Raw genomic sequence first — 21889 nt, forward strand, 5'->3', positions numbered from 1 at the left:
AAGCCAGAACCCAGCACGCACCCCATGGCCATTGCACTTCTTCCCACAGCCTTCAGTTTCAAAGAAGGAGGTGTTCCTGCACTGCCCCTCGAAGCAAATCTGCACAGGGAGAAAATAGAATGATCAGTGCAGTGGGAGGTACGCTGGTTGGGAGTTAGGAGGCAAGATTTTGCACTTGGAACATATGAGGACCCATGGCCCGGCCTGGTGGCTCACACCCGTAATCCCAGCACTTTGGGAGGCCAAGGTGGGTGGATCACCTGTGGTCAGGAGTTCGAGACCAGACTGGCCAACATGGTGAAACTCTGTCTCTACTAAAAATACAAAAATCAGCTAGGCCTGGTGGCCTGTGCCTGTAATCCCAGCTACTCGGGAGGCTGAGGCAGGAGAATTGCTTGAGTCCAGGAGACAGAGGTTGCAGTGAGCTGAGATTGTACCACTGCACTCCAGCCTGGGTGACATAGCAAGACTCCATCTCAAAAAAAAAAAAAAAAAAAAAATTATGAGGACCCAAAAAGGCAGCCCACTTCAGGTAACTATCAAAGTGAAAAGTGGAAAACAGCCCACAAACGCTAAGGACAGGACAATAGTCAGCTAAATTCTGCTATTACTTTTGTGATTAGGGAGAAAACAAATACATTGTTAAAGTATCACATTTAACAATATAATATTATAGGACTATTATGTTTATTATGTTAATTACTTGTCATTAATATGTATCAATTTTAACATTATATTTAAAAATAATGATGGTGACAGTATTCTGTGCCAGGTGCTATGCTAAATGCTTCATGTTTTTCATAGTTTCATTATCAGAATCGACTCTACGGGATAGTTGCTATCATTTTGCTCAGGCTTCCCTAACTCCTAGTCCATTTTTAATTCCCATGATAATTAGCGATGAGAATGAAAGTGGCACTAGCTAGGTGACCTAAGTGCTTTACCGGGATGATTTTCTTTAATCCTTCTGACAATTCTCTGGGGTGGGCGCCTGCTGTCGCTATACACGCTTCATGAAGGGAGCCACCGAGGCTCAGAGGTTGGGGAGGTGGCATCTGAGCCCAGGCATCCTTCCCTCAAAGCTCACTTCTCAATCACTCTGCTCTGCAGCCGGCTCCTAGGTGAGCTGGGGGAAGGGACTCACATGGTTGTAGCCACACTTGGTTCCGGTCATCACCAGCCCTGGGTCCAGCATATCACCCTCCTCCTCAGGACCTCGGTAGACGTGGGTGCCCCGGCACTGGATCTGCCTCCCATTCATGATGATAGTGGTGTCGATGGGCACCGCGTTGGACTCCAGGGGCCGGGCCTCGGAGCTCTGACACTGGATCTTCCCACACTTCGCATCTCTGGGCACAAGAGACAGAGAGGGAAGGAGGTGGAATCAGAGCAGAGGAAAAGCTGGAGCACCAGAGAGCTTCAGCCTTTCCTGACCAAGACAGCGGGCTTGTGTGGGGTGGGGCAAAGGTTTAGGGCAGTCATGTGCTTTGGAGACTCACCAGGAGAGACTCCATGTGGACTGACACCAAGGGAAGAGAACAGGCTCCTTGACCCTGAGCAAATCCAGACCAGAGAACTGGCCTCGAAAAGTCCTTAACTCCAAGAACAGCCACCTGAGCTGAGCAATCTTTCCCTTTTTGCTCCTTATACTGCCATCCACCCAGGAGCTCCAGCCAGAAATCTGGGGTCATCTCCAATTCCCCATTCTCCCTCAGTCCTGGGCTCAAGCCATTTTCAAACCCTATCCATCTTCCCTCCTATAGATCTACCTTAATTCACACTGCCCCACTCCCCTTACCTGGTCTGCAGAAGACTGATTTCCCTGCCTCCAGTCTGCCCCATAGGAGTCGAATTTCCACACTGCTCTCAAGCTAAAGTCCAAACTCCCCTAGCCATGCATTTGAGGCTTTTCATGACCTGGTCCGTGCTAAACTATCCAGGCTAATTTCTCAGCAGACCTTCTCCTTCGCATCCCAACATTATACTTTAACTGTATCAAACTGTTCTCAATTCTTTCAACTGCCAGTTTTTCTCCATTCATCTCTCTTCCTGGATCACTCTCCTATGCACCAGTACCACTCTCCACCCTGTTCACCTAGGTAACTGCTCCAGATCTCAGTGTAGGTATAACTTCCTTTGGGAAACCACTCTGACACACTAAGATGGGTTGGATGGCTCTCTCCACACTCCCATTATCATACTGTATTGTTAATTACAAGTTCCATGCACTCAGCACTGTATCTTGCACATGGTAAATCTTCGATAGATAGTAGATAGTTGGTAAATCTTCAATAGATACTAGATGGATAGATGGATGGATGGATGGATGGATGGATGGATGGATGGATGGATGGATAGGTAGACAGATGAGTGGATGGTTGGTTGGAATGAATGATGAATAAATGAATGAATTAGTGAATTAATGAATGAGGAGTTATTCAAATTAGGGCACGATTAGAATTTTGCAGAAATGACGCAAAAGGGCTGATTACCTGCCCTACTGTAAGATGGTCCCCAAAGGAAGCCTGATCAGCTTTCTAGGAAGCATTGCCACCCACACCCTCCTCTGACTTCCTTAGAGATGAATAGTGCACTGTCAAACAGGGGGCCGAGAAAAGATGACTGACTTCAACTGATTGACGTAAAGGTGCAGCTCTGGGGCCAGTCACGCTGCTAAGCTGGGCAGCAGTGAGGACAGAGTAGAAACTGCTTGTTCATCCTCATTTCATGGGGCCTGCCCTTTGGTCATCACCTTGTGTTGCACTTCCTGTGTTCACCATTCATGTCCTTTCCACAGTTTCCAAAGGTGTCTCCTGCCACATTCACCTTCTCGAAGCAGAGGTCAGGGGCAGGTCGGGCTCCTGGGTGGGCAAGCAACATCTGTCAGTATATTCGTCTGTCAGAAGTCCCCAAGAGCAAAGGTATCTTTGGTAAAGTAGTGAAGTTAAGAATATTTTCTAGGAGGGAATATTCAGCCTCTTCTTCCTGTTCCCCCCACCCCAGGTTATTCCATCCCCATATTCTCATCAAGATCTACTCAGAGAATAATGTTTTATATAAATTCTTTTTTTTTTCAGATGAATTCTCACTCTGTCACCTAAGTTGGAATGCAGTGGCACAATCACGGCTCATTGCATCCTCTGCCTCTTGGGTTCAAGCAATTCTCTGCCTCAGCCTCCCGAGTAGCTGGGATTACAAGCACCTGCCACCACGACTGGCTAATTTTTGTATTTATTTATTTATTTTTTTTGTAGAAATGGGGTTTCACCATCTTGGCCAGGCTGGTCTTGAACTCCTGACCTCGTGATTCCCCTGCCTCGGCCTCCCAAAGTGCTGGGATTACAGGCGTGAGCCACCACACCTGGCCTGTTTTATATGAATTCTTCCTACCTTACTGAGGATTTATATTTGTGTGTGGGGAGGATTGCATGCTAAGCCTGCTCTCTAATGAAGAAGCCATGTTCCATTTCAAGATTTTAAAAAATAGGTCAAACACGCATAATATTGTAAAGATATACATATGGCTTGGAAAATTTTTCTTGTAGTCATCTAGTTCCTACTTCTCTACATCCTGGAGGAATAGCACTTATTAACAATATTTTCTAAAGAGACTTACATCTCTAATTTCTATATCTCCTAGGTATAATTCTGTGTATCTTCTAGAGATAATCTATCTAATAAAGAATGGAAGAATTTTCTTTTTTTTTTTTTTTGAGACAGAGTCTCACTCTGTCGCCCAGGCTGGAGTGCAGTGGCACGATCTTAGCTCACTGCAACCTCTGCCTCCCAGGTTCAAGTGATTCTCCTATCTTAGCCTCTCGAGTAGCCGGGATTACAGGCGTCCACCACCACACCTGGCTAATTTTTGTATTTTTAGCAGTTACAGGGTTTCACCATGTTGGCCAGGCTGGTCTTGAACTCCTGACCTCAGGTGATCCACCTGCCTCGGCCTCCCAAAGTACTGGGATTATAGGCAAGAGCCACTGTCCCCGGCCTTTTTTTTTTTTTTTGAGATGGTACGTCACTCTGTCACTTGGGCTGGAGTCCTAGAGTGGAGTGGCTCACTGCAGCCTCAAACTCCTGGGCTCAAACCATCCTCCCACCTCAGCCTCCTGAGTAGCTGGGATTACAGGTGCCAGCCACCAAATCTGGCTTGAAAGCAGATTTTGTTCACTGTTCTACACCTTGCAATTTCCACTTTGTTTTTTGTGGAAGATGATTTTATTCAGTAAATACGGGCCTGCCTCCTTATTTAGCCATAAAGCATCGCATTATATGAATGTACCATAATTAATTTAATTGGTCCCTCCTGAAAGACATATAGGTTGTTGTTGCTATGGCTAACAATGGTGCAGTAAACATCATAGTAAATATATCCTCACATACATGTGCAAGTGTTAGCTGCATTTCTAAGTATATCTCCGAATTGCTTTCCATAGTGGTTGTATCTACCTGTTTCTTCACACCCTCCACAACGCTCCATCATTAGTATTGTTATTACATCATTATCTTAACTTCAGTCTTTGCAATCTGATATATGAAAAATCTCACCTCATCATAATTATACTTTGCTTTCCCTCAGTATGACTGAGGTTAAACGTCTTTTCATAGCTTTAAGGGCCGTTTGCATTTGCTTCTCTGTCTCCATCCTCTGCTCATTTTGCTTTTGGATTACTCTTATTCGTTTGTCCACTCTGAGAAATAAAAGCATCCAGGTACCAGGAAGGAACACTGTCCTCTGGTTCTCCTTGAACATCTACCCTGAGTCAAGGGGATGAAAGAGGCAGTATCTAGAGGCGCCATTTGAAGCCAAGATTCCAAACTACCCTGCGGGCCAGGGGAGCTGGCTGGGAAGTGGCGGGCTGGGGAGAGCCATTCTCCCCAGGAGAGCCTTACCGGGTCCCCACAGCTGCTGGCACTGCTCCTGGTAGGTGAGGCACATGCCGTTGTAGCAGTAGGCCTGGCCGCCCTCACAGGGGGTACCATCCATCTGGTAGAAGTTGGTGGGGCAGTGGGGAGACTTGCCCGTACAGAACTCCGGGAGGTCACACTGCCGGGCCTGCTCGCGGCACAGGGTCCCAGGAGCCAGCAGCTGAGCCAAGGAACGAGAGGAAAACACAGTCAATCTCCTCCCCATCCTCAACCCTATTGCCCAAGGGCTCATAAGGATCACTCTCATAGAACAGAATTTTCCATTACCATGATTTTACAGCACTTTTTACATGACCTCATTAGCCCAAACCATCTTCAGCCTTCTCATGTGAATACTGACAGAATTTCAAGGTGTTTTCACAAATGCTAACTCACTTTCTCTTCATGGAAGCCTTAAGAAGGAAGCAAGAAACAATACCTATACAATAATTTACAGTTTCCTACACGCTTTAGTAATAGCAGCTACTTTTCTGCAGCTCCCACGTAAGTATCCAGTACAAATATGACTTCATTTAGTTTTCATGACAGTCCTGTGTAATATAATTATCCCTTCTGCAGAAGATAAAATCTGTAGGCTTAAAGAGGTTACATGATGCATCCAAAGACTCATAGTAAGTGGCAGAGGAGCCAGGCCCACTAACACACACACACATACACACACACACACACACACACACACACACCCCTAGGATTCACATAACACCGGAGTTTACAAAGCACCTCAGCAATAATCCGTCCCCACTGTGGAACCAGGCACTGGGCTGACTGTGTGACATACATGTATCTCGTGGGAGCCTCACAGTTTCCATGGGATAGATACTGCTATTTGCCCCACTTTGCAGATGAAAAGTTGATCAACAGCACACCTGGGGCAACGGGCGAAGAGTCTTACAGCGTCCCTGGGTAGTCGGTGTTACTAATACTCTTCCCATTTTACAAATAAAGAACCTAGGCTCACAGAGGTAATAGGTTGCCCCAAGTCACACAGCCAGGGTTTGAAGTCAGTCTCGGACACCAGGGAATCCTTTCTGAGGCTCAAACTGAAATTCTTGTGTGGAATGAAGGGGTCCACTCCATGCCTATGCTTAGGTCTTGGGCCAAAACTGGAAGAACTTGACCCAGCACAGCCTCCCTGGGGGATGCACAGCCAAACCAGAGGCCATGCAAATTCCGAGAGCCAGGCAAGGAAACCTGTGACTGAGAACAGACCCCCTCCCCTGCTCCTGGGCCACTCCTCCCACCCACAGGGTCCTCCCAGGAGAGAAGGCAGACAGGCTTCTCCACTGGCCACTCTCAGGCTGAGACTGAGCCAGCCGAGCAGCATGCTGAGAGTGGATGCCCCGTTGCAAGTGTGGGCAGGGTGGTGTATGCAGGAGGAGGCTGCAGGACACACCTCTGCCACCCAGAGGCAGGTGGAGACAAAGAGGACCCGCCCCAGAGCCAGCCTGCCTGGGCACAAATCCCCGTTCCTTAACCAGCAGGGGGGCCTTGGGCACCTGCTGTGTGACCTGTGTGTGCTCACTCACCCACAACTCAGGATAATAACCCACTCATGGGTGATTCAACATGAGTTAGAATGAAGTACGTGAATGGTATCTGGCCCCTAACGAGTACTCAGCAAGTGCTGGACAGAAGCCGAGGCCCACAGTTCCTGCCTAAAATGTTGGGGCCAGATGCGGTTCAGCCTTTTCAGATTTAGAAAGCAGATATTGTAATGCATAGGTACATATGTACGTGTGTGTACATATATAATTACACATGTGTGTGTATATATATGGATATGAATAATTACATATGTCTGCATATATAACTACATATGTATATTACACAACCCCCCAGCAAGGCCGGGGATAACACCTTCTGATCAAACATATTAATATTTCTATAATGCAATATAAATATTCACTTTAGGAGTGACTTTTTTAAAAAAAGACTACAATTCGTCTCGTGTCAATTCAGGTCAAGTTTTGCCACCAAATGTGTTTACATTTTTTTTCCAGCTTTTAGAACTCTCTTAACTTCAGAATTGTGCAAGAGAGATTGTGGTTCTACAGTAACACTAGCAGTAATAGACGATTTATCTCCCACATCAGTATTAGGAATGTGGGCACCAGAGTCAGGGAAAGCTGGATTCAGTCCCTTCCTGACTGCCTGATTCCAGATAAACCTCTTATCCCCTATAAGCCCTAGTTTCCACATCTTAAAATGAGGATAATCGCATCTATTTTATGGGGTTTTTGTGAGGAGAGAATGAGATAAGGCACATAAAATTCTCAGCACAGTGCCTGGCATCTACTGAGAGGTTCATCAATGTCAATACCAATTATGATAATTATTATTGTTTATGAGCTCAGTAAAATCAAGTCCACTCTCTCCGGACGCTTCTTTGAAAAAGAAAAAAAACTACCATTTCCCAAGAGGCGCCACCCTCCTCTGGGATGGTCTGAATTCATGAGGCCCAGTATAGGAACAGTAAATTTTATTCAAGGTGCCTTTCCTGCTCCATGTTTCTGAAACTCTGTTGCCATCACTCCCCCAGGATGGAGGCAAATCCCAGCCAGCCACCCCAGCAGAGCAGTCCTGTTGTCTCACTGCCAGGCCAGGGCCCAAGGCATGGAGGAAAGGGCCACTTACCTTACACTGGTGGCAGCAGGAGCCATGAGCACACTCCGCGCCTGGCCTCAGGGTGCAATTAGAGGCATTGCAGCAGGGGTTGTTACATTCCTGGGGAGGCAGTGGGGTGGATGTGAGTTGGGGAGGGCCTTCACCACCCCCAACATTTTCCCCACCCTTGCCCACACACCCCTGGAACCCCAGCTCTCTAGCAACTCTCTCTCTGTTTTTTTTTTTGTTTTTTTTTTTTTTGAGATGGAGTCTCACTCTGTCACCCAGGCTGCAGTGCAGTGATGCAATATATCTTGGCTCACTGCAACCTCTGCTTCCTGGGTTCAAGCGATTCTCCTGCCTCAGTCTCCGAAGTAACTGGGACCACAGGCGCACGCCACCATGCCTGGCTAATTTTTGTATTTTCAGTAGAGATTGGGTTTCGTCATGTTGGCCAGGCTGGTTTCAAACTCCTGACCTCAAGTGATCCGCCTGCCTCGGCCTCCCAAAGTGCTGGGATTATAGGCATGAGCCACCGCACCTGGCCTAGAAACTTTTGACCTCAAAAATCATGTGACAGTTTTGTCACTAAGCTAATGTGTACTTATCACAAGAACCATATATATGCACAATCATTAGTAACATGACTTGGACACAGCTACATCTTTTTTTGAGACAGTCTGCAACCTTCTCCTCCTGGGTTCAAGCAATTCTCATGCCACAGCCTCCCAAGTAGCAGGGACCACAGGCACACGCCACCATGCCCGGCTAGGACACAGCTACATTTTGAGTATGAATATTTTCCCAGGCATTTTCTACACACATACATATATATTTATACTTACCTTACAAAATCATAGTATCCACAGTGCTTTTTACTTAATATAACATGCATATTTCTCCCTGTAACCATGTATTCTTCTAAAATTGACTTTTTAGCATAGTACATGGAAATTTTAAGATTTGTTTTTCTAATCCCCAGTAGAATATCCAGACACCCCGTCTTTCATGGGTGCCCTCCTGCCTCCAACCCTCCTAGGCTTTCTTATCTCATGAAAAGGGGCTGCTGGTGCAAGAGGCTGCTGGAACAACCTCTCTGAATAGTTTATGTCAACTCCTGGGCCTGTTTCCTTAGACTTTTTTCTCCATCTGCTTCTCTTCCTAAGCCCTTCCTGGCCTGGACCTTTCTGGAACAGAAAGGCCCAAGCATTCCTTGCTCTCCTCTCTTGCTTCCTGCCCCCCGGCCTGAGATTTTTAAAAGATGATGAGGCGCTCCAGTGACCCCGAGTGTCCTCATCACACTCTTACAGTATTCACAGGCCAATCCATCAGCCACTGATGAAGAGTGTATGGGGCTCCACACATCTCTCCACCACAGCCTTATGAGGCAGCCTTGTCCCCATTCCACAGATGGGGATGCTGCAGCTCAGGCAAGTCCAGTAGCTGGCCGAGGGACACGCCTGCCGAATTCAAGTCAGGTCTGCCTGAGGCCTGCCTCATGTTTATCAACCTTATACCCCTAACTGTCCAGGGCTCTAGCATATTGGAGAGCCACATCCCATCCCCTGACCACAGACACCTGTCCACCTGTTTCCCCTAAGAGAAGGAATAGAACACTTTCCTCCCATTAATCTCCCACCATGTTGGGCTCCAGGAAGACCTGTATTCCTGCCTTCCTAATGTATCATATTTCTTCCCACGAAGGCACACGCTCCCCTTCCACCTGATATGTGCCTTCCCTCCTGCGTGCCTCACTAACTCCTAATGCAGCCTTCAGATATGGGCTCCACGGTCACCTCCCACACAAGCAAGGAGGTTCCCCCTCACATTATACATGTTCAGAGCACTGTGTCATTTGTCTTCCTAGCACTTGCCATGGACTGCACGTATATTCCTTCGCAATTATTTCAATATGTGTTTCTCCCACTAATCTATCAGCTCCCCAAGGACAGGAACGATGTCATTTTTGCCATTCATCCTAACCCCAGGACCAGACACCGTAGCCCACACTCAGTGTGTCTGTAGAATGAGCAGCTGCTCAGAACCTAAGCCAACTGGCCACGCCCACTCTCAGGCCATTCCTCAACCCCAATGGGCCCTCCATGTTCCTACCACTCCCTTCTTTCTGATGGGTCTGGGTTGATCTCTCTGGGCTCATGGTGGTGGGGGTGGCATCCTTGACTAGTACTTATCCTATTCTGAAAGTGGCATGCTGGCATTAAAAAAAGAAATTCACATCATAGAGGTCACAGGCAGAGTGCGGTGGCTCACGCCTGTAATCCCAGTGCTTTGGGAGGCCGAGGCAGGTGGATCATCTGAGGTCAGGAGTTTGAGACCAGTCTGGCCAATGTAGCAAAACCGTGTCTCTACTAAAAGCACACACAAAAAAATTAACCAGGTGTGGTGGTGCACACCTGTATTCCCAACTACTCAGGAGGCTGAGGCAGGAGAATCGCTTGAACTCTGGAGGTGGAGGTTGCAGTGAGCAGAGATCATGTCACTGCACTCCAGCCTGGGCAACAGAGTGAGAGAGAGAAGGCCATAAAATCATATATTTTTTTCCATTTATACAGAACCCCAGTCTCACCCCCATAATTTACTGTTACTTGTTATCTACCCCAAATTGTTATGCATGTATAAACATACATATTTTCAGCCTTCAAAAAATAGAGACGAAACAATCCAGTTCTGCTTTCTGCAGAACCACATGCATTTGTTAAAAATGACCAGGCTCTGCCGTGTGCCCTCCACACTCACTGTGAAGATCAGAAGGAAGGAGAGAGTTTACACATAAACAGTTCTGCCCTTTCTTCCTCCTAGCAGCCCTTTCGAGACTCGACAGCACTTCCTACATCCCCTTTCCATCCTTTCTCCTCCAGCCTAAACAGCACGAGCTTGTTATTTTAAGCATCCTCATAAGGCCCCTGTTCAAGCCCAAATATCCAGTTGTGTGGCCTCCAGAATAAATTCCGTGCAGCTGGAGGGCCAAGCAGGCATGTGCAGCTCCACCGAAGAAGAGAGAGTCAACATGCCACGCGATTGTGGTTTCTGGTTAGACCAGACATTTACAAGAAGAACTGATCTTGGACACTAGCGAGGCTGGCCACAAACTGGGAGAGGCAGCAGAAACATTCCATCTGGAAGCTTCTTCTCCGTATCTGATTTGTCATGGGGTATTGGATAGTTATGTGTAGGAAATGCCTGTGACTAAGAAATTTTCAATTGTGTTCTTTTTTGACCTTGAGCTTTGAAACCAATGCAAATTCTTCCCCTCCCCCTAGCACCATTGTGACCCCTCACCTCTTCTTCTCCACAGTCACACTCTTCCCCATCTTCCAGGTACCCATTCCCACACCTCCGGCCTCCATATAGCATCCTGGTATCTGGCATGTTGGAGAGACACATTCCACCGCCTGACTGCAGATATCTGTCCAGCTCCCTCCTGTTGCATCCATTGAACACTTTGGGAAAGGGGTGCCTGGCAGAGGACAAGGTTGGAATTAGTGGGGAATCTAAGCATCCAGCAGTCAGGCAGGTGTCACTCCTCCTGTCACTCCTGCTACCCGTGGGGCTGACTCCACCTGGGCTCAGACCCCCATTGTCTCACACACACACATTCTTGCCCCTTAGAACATTTACCAATACATTAATTTAGAATTCTTTCATCCTTAGTGATGAGATAGTAACCATCCCATAGCATTTTATTTTTCTCACTCTGCATGGAGGAAGCATTTGAGAATCAGGAGTATCAATTTCTGCCCATTGCATGAGGGGGTTGCAATAAGTAAAAGGTTTGAGTGTGTTACAATAGGTCTCCCAAGCCTTAGTGCTGGAGAAAATACCAGTCAACCTAAACCTTTCCTGAAGCTGATATCAGGTGAATATTCTCTTGCAACAGAGGACCAGGCCAAAAAAAGGCCAAGATCATAAGTTTTATTTCTTTCTGGGCCAGTGATCTCATCGCTGTTCCAAGGATGCCGAGAGCACTCCAAACTCAACCAGCCAACTCATAAACGCATGCTCTTTATCACAGGAGCGTGGAAGGTCCTGGGTCCCACTATTGGTGAGAAGGACAAAAAGTACAACCATCTGGGTCTACAAAAGGAGAGTTATCCTGCTCCCACTTCTCTAAACCAATTAAAGGTTAAACCCTCTAAGAAATTAGAGGTTTTCCTTCAGTGAGAAGGTATGCTACAAGGAATTTGTTACTAATCGTTATTGTTAAACTACCCAAATTGGTGAATAATTTTAAAATAAAGTGGAGTAGTAATCAATATAACTCTCAATCATTTGTCTTCAGATATGTTTTTCAGATTGAGAGAGAAACGGGTGGGCTTAACCATGAGCTTATAGGGATCCAGGCACGACTCTGAAGTTGTATCCTGCCTCATTCTTTTGTTGTTGTTGTTGTTTTGAGATGGAGTCTTGCTCTGCTGCCCAGGCTGGAGGCTGGAGTGCAGTGGCACAATTTTGACTCACTGCAACCTTCGCCTCCTGAGTTCAGGTGATTCTCCTGCCTCAGCCTCCCTAGTAGCTGGGACTGCAGGCGTGTACCACCAGGCCCAGCTAATTTTTGTGTTTTTAGTAGAAACAGGGTTTCACCATGTTGGCGAGGCTGGTCTCAAACTCCTGACCTCAGATGAACTGCCCACCTCAGCCTCACAAAGTGCTGCAATTACAGGCGTGAGCTACTGCACCCAGTCAACATCATCCTTTCTATGTCACAGCTGAGAAGTAATTTTTAAAAATTAACACCAGAGGTCTAAGAAAGCTGCATTGTTTCTTGGAGGCATTGAAACACCATCCTCTAAGAAAGAACCATAAGCAGGCCCGAATGGTTTGGGGTGAAAGAACGCAAGGTCCTATCGTGATGCCTTCCAAGGAGCCTGGAAGAACCCAAAGATTTGTGCTGCCTGAGTCCAGATGCTAGAAGACAAGTCCTTTGAAGAAACTTCCTAATTTTCTTCAAAGGCTCTGGTTTTAAAAATCCCTCAAGACCACAGGGAGATGCAGCTGCCTCGCCCTGTTCCTCACGGGTAACACAGCCTGCAAATTCCCTGAGAAGTCACTGTAGGGTGTATGGATGGCCCTCTTCTTCAACTTGTTCTGTTACATCCGAGCTTTCAGTGAAGCCTGGAATTGAAACAGCACTGATTCAACTCTCTTGGGATAGAAGAATTAAGGTTTGTGGCTATGATCAAAATGTGTCCTCATCAAAAATTCATGAAATTAAAAAGACACATGTGGCCAAGCCAATTTATAACTCAACCCCTTAAAACAGAAATTAAGTAAATTTAGGGTTACACCCGCACCAAACCTCCTGCTGGAAAGTTAAGTTCTCGCCACACATTTGCCTTGGTCTTCTCTCAATTTCTTTGTTGTAAAAACCACATTTTTTTGGCCCCATCAGAAGTTTAAGGGAGTCTCAGTGGGACCAGCTGGGAGGAACCCCTGTGTCACACTGTCCAGGTGTGCCCACCCTCCTCCCCATCCTCCCTCTTCCTGTTTGACTCACCCAGTGGCAGCCGCCATGATGCACCCACCGTCAGCCGCACTGGCCGAGCAGCAATCCGCAGAATCATGAGTCATGCCAAAGTTGTGGCCCATCTCGTGGGCCATGGTGGCAGCCACGCCAATGGCATTCTCGGAGTGGTCCTGCTCAGAAGACAGAGTTGAGGTCAAGGTCCAGGGGACAGATCCGCCTCTGCCCCCTATCCCTGCCTTATCCTTAGCCAAGTCTTGCAGGTCTCCACCAATTCCACTGTCACTGAGCATACAGACTCTCTACATGTGCCTCTGACAGCAAGGCTGAATCTGCTGTCACTAGGAGGAAATCAAATGTTTAAAAGTCCGTGTTTCTGAGTTCTCCAAGGTTGCAGACCACAACTGACCTACTGATGAACTTCCAGACCAATAAATGCTTTCTGAATAAATAAGAGGAAGATTTTTCCCCATTCTTCTTCTGAACATATATCCCTCTCCAGACATAAGGGAATCAACATAGAAAACACCACCTTGATTCAAACATAGGATGTACTCGGCTTAGTGTTTCCTGAGAGAGCCACACAAGACAGCTACACTCCAGGCACAGCACTTGGTGTACTGTCTGGTATGTAATTGTCAGATGCAAAAGCTAAAGAAATCAAGAGGAAAAAAACCCAGCAGGAAAGAAGCAGCAGAAAGATTTACTAAACATGGATGTGTGTTTCCTGCATTATTTCATTTAATTCCCATTCTTATCCTATGATTATCAACTGTAAAACTATGTTTCTTTACAGCTGAGGACACTCATTAACTCCCCCAAAATCACACAGGTGTTCTTTGAACCCAGCAGGCTCAGACCCTAGAGCCTGTGGTTTTGGCCATTACGCTACTTTGTCAATAAATACAGAATGGATAGAGGGACAGACAAATAGATGGAGAGAAGTCTTCCTCGATATGCACTTCACAGGTTAGAAATACAGAGTCAAAACAAATAGTCTCATGAAGTCAGAGTGAATTTCAAAAGAAGGCAGTAATTTCCTAACCATGACTTTGAGACAGGTTCTTGTTTCTTAATGACATATATAACAGCGCACGACCTGGAATAAAAACATTTTTAACCTCTACTCTTTTACTATTTTCCAGTCCCTGGTTTGGAACATATGAGATCTAGTGATGAATGCATGTAATCTCTTCAGGGTTCCTCAGCTTGGAGATACGGAATGAACTATAATAAATGAAAATTCACCCTTGGGTACCTCCATCTCTTAGAACTTAATGACTTCATTTTAAACAACTGCCCTTCCTGATATCAAAGCTTTTTCTGCTACAATAATAAATATCAACTTTTTTTTCAAAAGATGACCTCTGGTCTTGTAAGGCAGTTCAGCGCCTTCTGCAGCACACACACATGGGCTGAGACTCACCATGTTGACTCCTCCAGACTGGTACACAGAGCACATGGCCATGAGGGGGGCCAGGCCGATGGTGGTGCCATGGAAGGACATGCCCCTGCAGGAGGCAAGGAGAGAGAGTGACCTGGGAGGGGACTGAGAGGGCTGTTCCAATGTGCCCAGGAGTAGGTGGCCATCCCGGGGTTCCTTGGCCCTGCTGACTTTCCCAGGTCATCCCCAAGGGTAGAGGCTGTTGTAATCAGGCCAACTGGACAACTTCCAGCTCACCACACCTCTCACTTCCTCTCACCTACTCCCTCATGACTCCAGAGAAACACAAAGAGAGAGAGAAAGGTCGTTTATCCCCCACAATATACCCATAACCGATTCTTTGGAAGGAAATGGGCAGGGTTTGCAAAGCTGCATCGCATTCCTGCTGCACAGGAAAAGGTCAGAGGGAGAGGTTGATGGAAGGGTGGCACAGATTCTGATGCTGAAGTGAATCATGCCCACTTCCACCAGCTGCCGGGATCCAATGCCTTATCCCTGGCTCTGTGGTGTGAGTCCCCGGGGTAGGGGTGGGGGCATCGGGGCAGCAGCTGTGGGGCTGATGATGCTTCATTCCCACATACTCAGGGGCCAAGGAAACAGCTGTGTCCCATCAGGAACCTCACAAAGTGCAGCTGGATGCAAGAATGAGCTGTTTCTGCCTTTGTTTTGCAATGGGATCCTCATCTGCCAGCAGCAAGCTGCATTTTCCCCAGTTGAATACATCCTTCTTTCAGTTACATACATCCAGGGTAGGGGAGAAGAAAAAAAAAAAAACTACCAGTGTTTCTGTGCATGCCACAAACATGTAATATATTTAAAGAATCTATGTGGAAATTCATTATGTGGTACTTATCTCCATGTTTGTCTTCTTATCTAGACCATGATATCTTTGACAGCAAGACTATCTTAACTATTTTGGGATCAGTAGAACCTAGCACAGAATGTCACACATAGTGGGTATATAATAAATGTTTGCTGAATTACAGGCAGACTTATCTTCAGAGAAACAATCTGCAAAGAAATATGCAAAATCTATGCAAATTGATATGAAGTCCTACTAGTTATTTTCTAAATGTTCCAAAGTTCAGGCCAAAAGTTCTAATAACCAAAGACTCTTCCTAGGCAAATGTATTGTCATGAAGTAACTGTTCACAGCCCAGGTTTTGGGACAGTTATTTTTCCCAGTTTCTTTAAAAGGATAAGCCAAGGTTTAAATGATTATTGGCTCAGCTATATTTAGGGAACAGAAGAAAAACGGTTTTAAGGCCAGGCATGTGTGACTCACGCCTATAATCCCAGCACTTTGGGAGGCCGAGGCGGGCGGATCACTTGAGGCCAGGAGTTCAAGACCAGCTTGGCCAACATGGTGAAATTCTGTCTCTATTAAAAATAAAAAAATTGGCCGGGTTTGGTGGTGCATGCCTCCAATCCCAGCTACTTGGGAGGCTGAGGCACTAGAATTGCTTGAGCCCGGGAGGCAGAGGTTGCAATGAGCCGAGATGGTGCTACTGCACTCCAGCCTGGGCAACAGAGGGAAACTCTCCCTCAAAAAAAAGAAGAAGAAGAAGAAGACAAATGGTTTTATTATCTATATGCCTTTTGTTGTAACTGCCTCAAAATACCTTCAGAAGTCAACACTAATAAATACCAAATAATCACCCTGGGGCACAGTCACATGCGACCCCCATCACTATCTCTCTGGGGCTGATGAAAATCTAGCACAATCCCTCCTCAATGTCTCCCTCCAGCCAAACCCTCAGTTCCTGCACTGTCTCACACTTCAACTCTCTCAGGCACTCAGCCCTGTGCCCCTTGGGAACCAAGTGAAGGACAACACAAAGAGCCCCTCTCCTGTGCCTGTGTTGGGAGATCAGCTCATGTATTAGAACAAAGTGCCAGGAAGATTGAGATGAGCCTCTTAGAAAGTCTAAGACCTGACCAACAGTCAGTCCCTTCCCAAATATATACCCAATTATTTCAGATGCTCAATGGAATATGGGTAAGTCTAATTTTCCCATTAGACTGTTAAACACGTCTTAGGACTAACGTGACTCAGGCTTTTAAACATTTTCTGGGGTATGCTGGGTACAGAGCGCATGTTTAGGAAATGCCTGATTCTCTGGACCAGGGAGTCAGAATGGCCTTGTACAACCAACACTCGCCATGGGGCAAACTCTGAGCATGTGCACGGTGGGCAGAGGCTTTGCAGCCAAGGACAACACAACATATGGAAAAAGGCTATTTACGTGATTAATTGGGCGTTGTCATGGTACTTCTGGGCAAGCAGCTTGCGCCTCCAACTGAGAAAGGACCAGAGGGTAGAGTATGGATTCTCTGAAACTTCACACATGTTCCCGTGAGTCCACACTTCCAAGCCCACAAGAGCAATCCGGATGTTCAAGGATCGGTAAAACTGAAAGGACACAGAAAACCACGGTACGTCTCAAACCACCTGGGATTTAAAAGCCCCTTCCTTTCATTCTGCTGGAGCTTGAGATTAGAAAGAAAAAAACTAAAACTAAAAACTAAAAATAAAAATAAATTTAAAAAAAAAAGCCCCTTCTCAACCTAAGAACACAGAGCACAGATACCAGATTTCTCTTCTGCCCATGGCTCCAAGGGAAGGAGGCAACTGGTGTTATTGACATTTTTTAGAAAGGGAAAATGAGGTCCTGAGAGAGAGCAGGACATTCTGGTGGCAGAACTGCGGTGACTTTGCTTAGAGATGACTGAGATAAGAGATAAAATTGCTTTCAGATACGAACAGGTCTATCATGTGGAAAAAGGGTTAGCGTTGTTCTGCATGATTTTCAAGTAGGGCTTAGGTCAACAGGTAAAAGAGACAGAAACATACATTTCATTTTAAAATAGGAAGAAGGCTTTCAAACAAAGCTGGTCATGAGATAGCTCAGAGTTGAGCTTTGCTGTCTTCTGTAATCAGTGCCCTTGGCCAGGTTGTCTGGTACCATTTTTTCTCCCAATTTCTTACATGGGCCTTATCTTTCTTATGGGTATCTAAAAAGTTCTCTTGTATATGGATTTTTAAAAAACCGTTTCATTGAGGTATAATTTGCATACCATAATACCCACCTATTTTAGGTGTACAGCCCAATACGTTTTTGGTAAATTTACCAAGTTTTAAAGCCATCACCAGCCAAGCGTGGTGGCTTATACCTGTAATCCCAGCAATTTGGGAGGCTGAGGTGGGCAGATCACCTGAGGTCAGGAGTTTGAGACCAACCTGACCAACATGGAGAAACCCCGTCTCTACTAAAATACAAAATTAGCTGGGTGTGGTGGCGCATGCCTGTAATCCCAGCTACTCAGGAGGCTGAAGCAAGAGAATCGCTTGAACCCGGAAGGTGGAGGTTGCGGTAAACCGAGATTGTGCCACTGCACTCCAGCCTGGGCAACAAGAGTGAAACTCCATCTCAAAAAAATAAAAATAAAATAAAGCCATCACCATCATCCAGTTTTAGAATATTTTCATCACATCAGTAAAATCCCTCATGTCTATTTACAGTCATTTCCCATTCTCACCCTCAGTCCCAGGCAACCATGCATCTACTTTGTTTTTATTCTGCCTTTTCTGGACATTTGTTTTACAATATGTGGTTTTGTGTGTCTGGCTTCTCTCAGTTACCATAATGTTTTTGAGATGTATCCATGTGGTAGACTGTATCCTTTGTGATTTCTCTTTATTGCTGAATAATATTCTTTTGTATGGATATACCAAATTATATTAATACATGGATATTTTATTATAAAATGTCTCCCACTCATTTTGGAAGTAAATGAGTATCAACGACATAAAAGTGCATAGATATGCTTATTCTTCAAATTTTCTTCCCCATCCCTGGATAGTCTCAGGTTTTGTCAAGGATGGAATAAGCAAGTTGCAAGCAATAGACTACAAAGATTGTTGGTAATCTTCAGGGTTTTGTGCAAACCCGAGATCCTGAAATTCTATACGCAAGATCTGACTCAACCTCCTCGAGGCTAGAGCTGCATCTAACCTTGATGGCCTGGCATCTTTCATCTCATACAAATATAAGCAGGAGGAGGGTTTTCTTTAAAACTAAACCACTGGAAGGTGTGAGTACAACAGGTTTTTTGATGGGTCCACCCTACAAATCCTGAGCCCGTGACTTAATAAAAAGCCCCATGTATGGAGAGTTCGTATGAGCAGAAGATACCATCTTAATCCAAAATTGGTAGGTCCTGCCCCAGCTAAAAAGAATAATCATAGCACCAACATTTTTCCATCTCTTTTTATGTACTAGGCACTGAGGCTTAGAGAAGTTAAGGAACTTGCCCAAAGTCTCGGCAAGAAGATAGTGGAGGCAGGATGAAGTCCTAAATAACAACCTCAGAGCCTATGTGTGATCCTTTACTGCCTCAGTGCTGCAGTATCGACACATCCAGATAAGCCACTTGCTCCAAGAAACGCTGGTCAAGATGGGCTCAAGATTCAGTGAAATATCAGTTTATTTCAACGGAAATTTTGATTTTTCCATTTTGTGCCAGTTCAATCGTTAACAGAAAATAAAAGGTTCAGATTCCAATTTGAATTTGCTTTCCTAGGGAGCTTTTCAAGGAAGTAAACTTGGCTTTTTTTCACAGTTACAGAGAAACATTTTGGATTGGGTTCATGATTCAGCACAGGAGTGCAATTCATTCCAGTTTTAGTTCAACAATAGTTCAGTTCAAGTAGCTGGGTCAGCAAGCTCCAGAGAAGTGGGCGTGGCTTCCCTCACCAGCCAGGAGTGACTAACAGCAGCCGCGAGGAGAGAGCCAAGACAGGATGCATGGGCCACCCAGGCTTAGGGCTTTCAGTAAGGACTGAGGCTTGCTGGTGCCTCTCTTCTCCCTTCACTTGTCACCAGCACCCTTGGCTCCATCACCTACCCCACAGAGGGGATACCCAGCCAAGTCCCCACCTGCCAGGTCCCCAAACAATGGATGTCACATGGGTGAAAGCAGAGTCGGCCTCCCATATTCTCCCCAGGGAAACAAGATTCCCATGTTTTCCCAGATGTTGAGTGTTTGGGTTGTAGGATTATTTAAATGTTATTCTTGAGTGAGTCAGGAGCTAGAGAGAGGACTGGACTGTGTCCCTAGAGTCTGTCCTTCCAGGAAATACCAGTGTTTGACTTTCACCTGTCACTGACCACTGACCTGTGTTTCCAGAGCCATCTAGGGCAGAAAAAAAAACCAAGGGCATGGAAACTGCCATCACACGACTTCAGAACGCTAACATATTTGCCTATTGGTCCCTAAAAAATATTTTAAGTAATCTCCTATATTCTCTAGTGTTTAGGAAAAAATGATTTTCCTTTTAGGCCTGGAATTCATGAATCCCTAGCAGGCCCAAGGTTAAGCTTCATCAATGTTATGAGTGTTCTAAAATTGTGCAATAAACGTTACCAGATTCTCAAAGAGACCTGTGATCCCAAACACATTAAAACCTACTTTTAAAAACTATATACTTCTAGCCTACCAAGAGGCTACTGTCGTTCTAGGTTACCTATTCTGCATTGTGTACTATAACAAATATCCTCTTTCTTATACACAATGTATTTCCAAGTCCCAGACCAGCCTATTCTAGTAAAATTCAAAAATGTTGGTATTTCCCAAGAGCATCTTGTAAAAGGTCCTGACCTAGGAAAGTTAACCATTTGCACATCCTTCCTAAGGGGGAAGACATAATTTCAGGATAGTTTTACACATGGAGACTTTACAGATTAGCCCCAAGCAACTCACTTCTCAGACAACCCACTTCTCAAGCAGCCCGCTTCTCAAACAGCCCGCTTCTCAAACAGCCCACTTCTCAAGCAGCCCACTTCTCAAACAGCCCACTTCTCAAACAGCCCACTTCTCAAACAGCCCACTTCTCAAGGCTGTGTGTCTTTCCCACCCTGACCCACCTCAGTTCCCTCCTAAGTCAGAGAATCCCTGGGCTCTGTATCTGGGGGAACCTTAAAGAACCTTAAAGGATTCTTAAACTGGGCTCTTCCATGCCCAAGCTGCTTGGGATCCACTGCAGGGGTAAGAGGAAGGGGTCAGAAGGACAGTGTTCTGGGTCCTCACCCCTGCTCCCGCTTAGAGCAGTCTGTTTTCATTCAACTTTTATACTAGACATTGGCATAAGATTTCATTTTTTAAGATTCCACCGGAAAAATAAAAATAACAAAAAAAAAAAAAATGTGACTCAAAGAAAATGAGTTACTTGCCTAAGGGTACGTAGTTCAGGGCTCTGTCATGACCGCCCTGGGCCTCTATGGCATTGCTCATTCCCTTTCAGAAGATGGCTGGGGCAGCCAATCCAGTAGAAGGCAGCTCCAGTGCCCTTGGAAGTGCTGGCACCTGGCACCTTTCCCACAAAGTACACACCTGGTCTCACCTTATCAACATAGTTGGCGATCTCTATGAGCTTGTGTTTGGTGGCGTCCTGGTCTCGTCGATTCTTCTGAAACTAAATGGGACAAGCAGAGCCATGTGAGATCCCAGAACCTCTCGCAGGATGCTTCCTGCGCCCCATTACTCGTCTTTGAATTTGCTCTTATTTCCTTCTGTCTTCTATGAGCCGTCATTTTTATGCAATTGTCTTCCCCACCACAGTAAGAGCTGATGGAGGGCAGTACCTGTCACATCTATCTTTGTATCCACAGCTACTAGCTCAGTGCAGCACACACAGTAGGCATGTAATAATTATGCATGGAGTTGAACTGCCTTCCTCTAACCCTTGAAGCACATCTTATTCTCCTGCCCTTCAAACTACAAGGCCTCTGACAAACTCCCACTGGGGCTTAGGAGGACTGATCCAATCCTCACCTCGGTCATCACCGCAACATGAAGCCACCATCGCACAGATCTCAGGAGGCTTCCCTACATGTGGTCAATCAACAATGATCGAATTGTTGCTGAATGCCTGCTATGGGCAAGGCACTGCGCTTAGCACTATGTAGGACCCAGAGAAGTGTGAGATCTTGGTCCTAGCCTAGAGGAGCTTCAATTAAAACAGAAAGGGCCAGAAATAACTGTGGCAGATCCTGAGTGACAGATCCTGTGCTTAAGAAGTATACAACTGAAATGGTCTGAGAAAACCTGCCTGGAAAACGTGCACAGAAAAACCACAGTAGGAGGCCATGTGAATGGCATGAGTGCTAACGAGGAGGACCATAAGACACTGGCAAATAGGCTTCATCTTGCACACCACTCAGATCCACTGGCAATGCCTTCTACAGTGAGGAGAATTCTGAGACTGCATCAATTCAATCAGACATTTCTTTTTTTTTCTTTTTTGAGACTGAGTCTTGCTTTGTCGCCCAGGCTGGTGTGCAGCGGTGCAATCTTGGCTCACAAGATCTGCCTCCCAGGTTCAAGTGATTCTCCTGCCTCAGCCTCCTGAGTAGCTGGGATTACAG

At 45.9% G+C, this 21889-nt stretch overlaps 1 protein-coding gene across 2 annotated transcripts in view; it reads right to left on the reverse strand.

The window, feature by feature from the left end:
* Positions 1-21889, reverse strand: part of ADAM19 (ADAM metallopeptidase domain 19) — a 98571-nt gene that overhangs the window by 14783 nt on the left and 61899 nt on the right. For both annotated transcript variants that reach the window (XM_001105246.5, XM_015141319.3), the window contains exons 8-17: positions 20866-20937; positions 16709-16875; positions 14445-14529; positions 13052-13191; positions 10837-11014; positions 7567-7656; positions 4897-5092; positions 2753-2861; positions 1145-1349; positions 22-99 (exon numbers count right to left, since the gene is read on the reverse strand). In XM_001105246.5, the coding sequence (XP_001105246.3) occupies positions 22-99; positions 1145-1349; positions 2753-2861; positions 4897-5092; positions 7567-7656; positions 10837-11014; positions 13052-13191; positions 14445-14529; positions 16709-16875; positions 20866-20937 (1320 nt within the window). The remainder of the gene's footprint in view (positions 1-21; positions 100-1144; positions 1350-2752; positions 2862-4896; positions 5093-7566; positions 7657-10836; positions 11015-13051; positions 13192-14444; positions 14530-16708; positions 16876-20865; positions 20938-21889) is intronic.

Source organism: Macaca mulatta, chromosome 6 (assembly GCF_049350105.2).
Source record: "Macaca mulatta isolate MMU2019108-1 chromosome 6, T2T-MMU8v2.0, whole genome shotgun sequence".
In the NCBI taxonomy this organism is placed as follows: Eukaryota; Metazoa; Chordata; class Mammalia; order Primates; family Cercopithecidae; genus Macaca; species Macaca mulatta.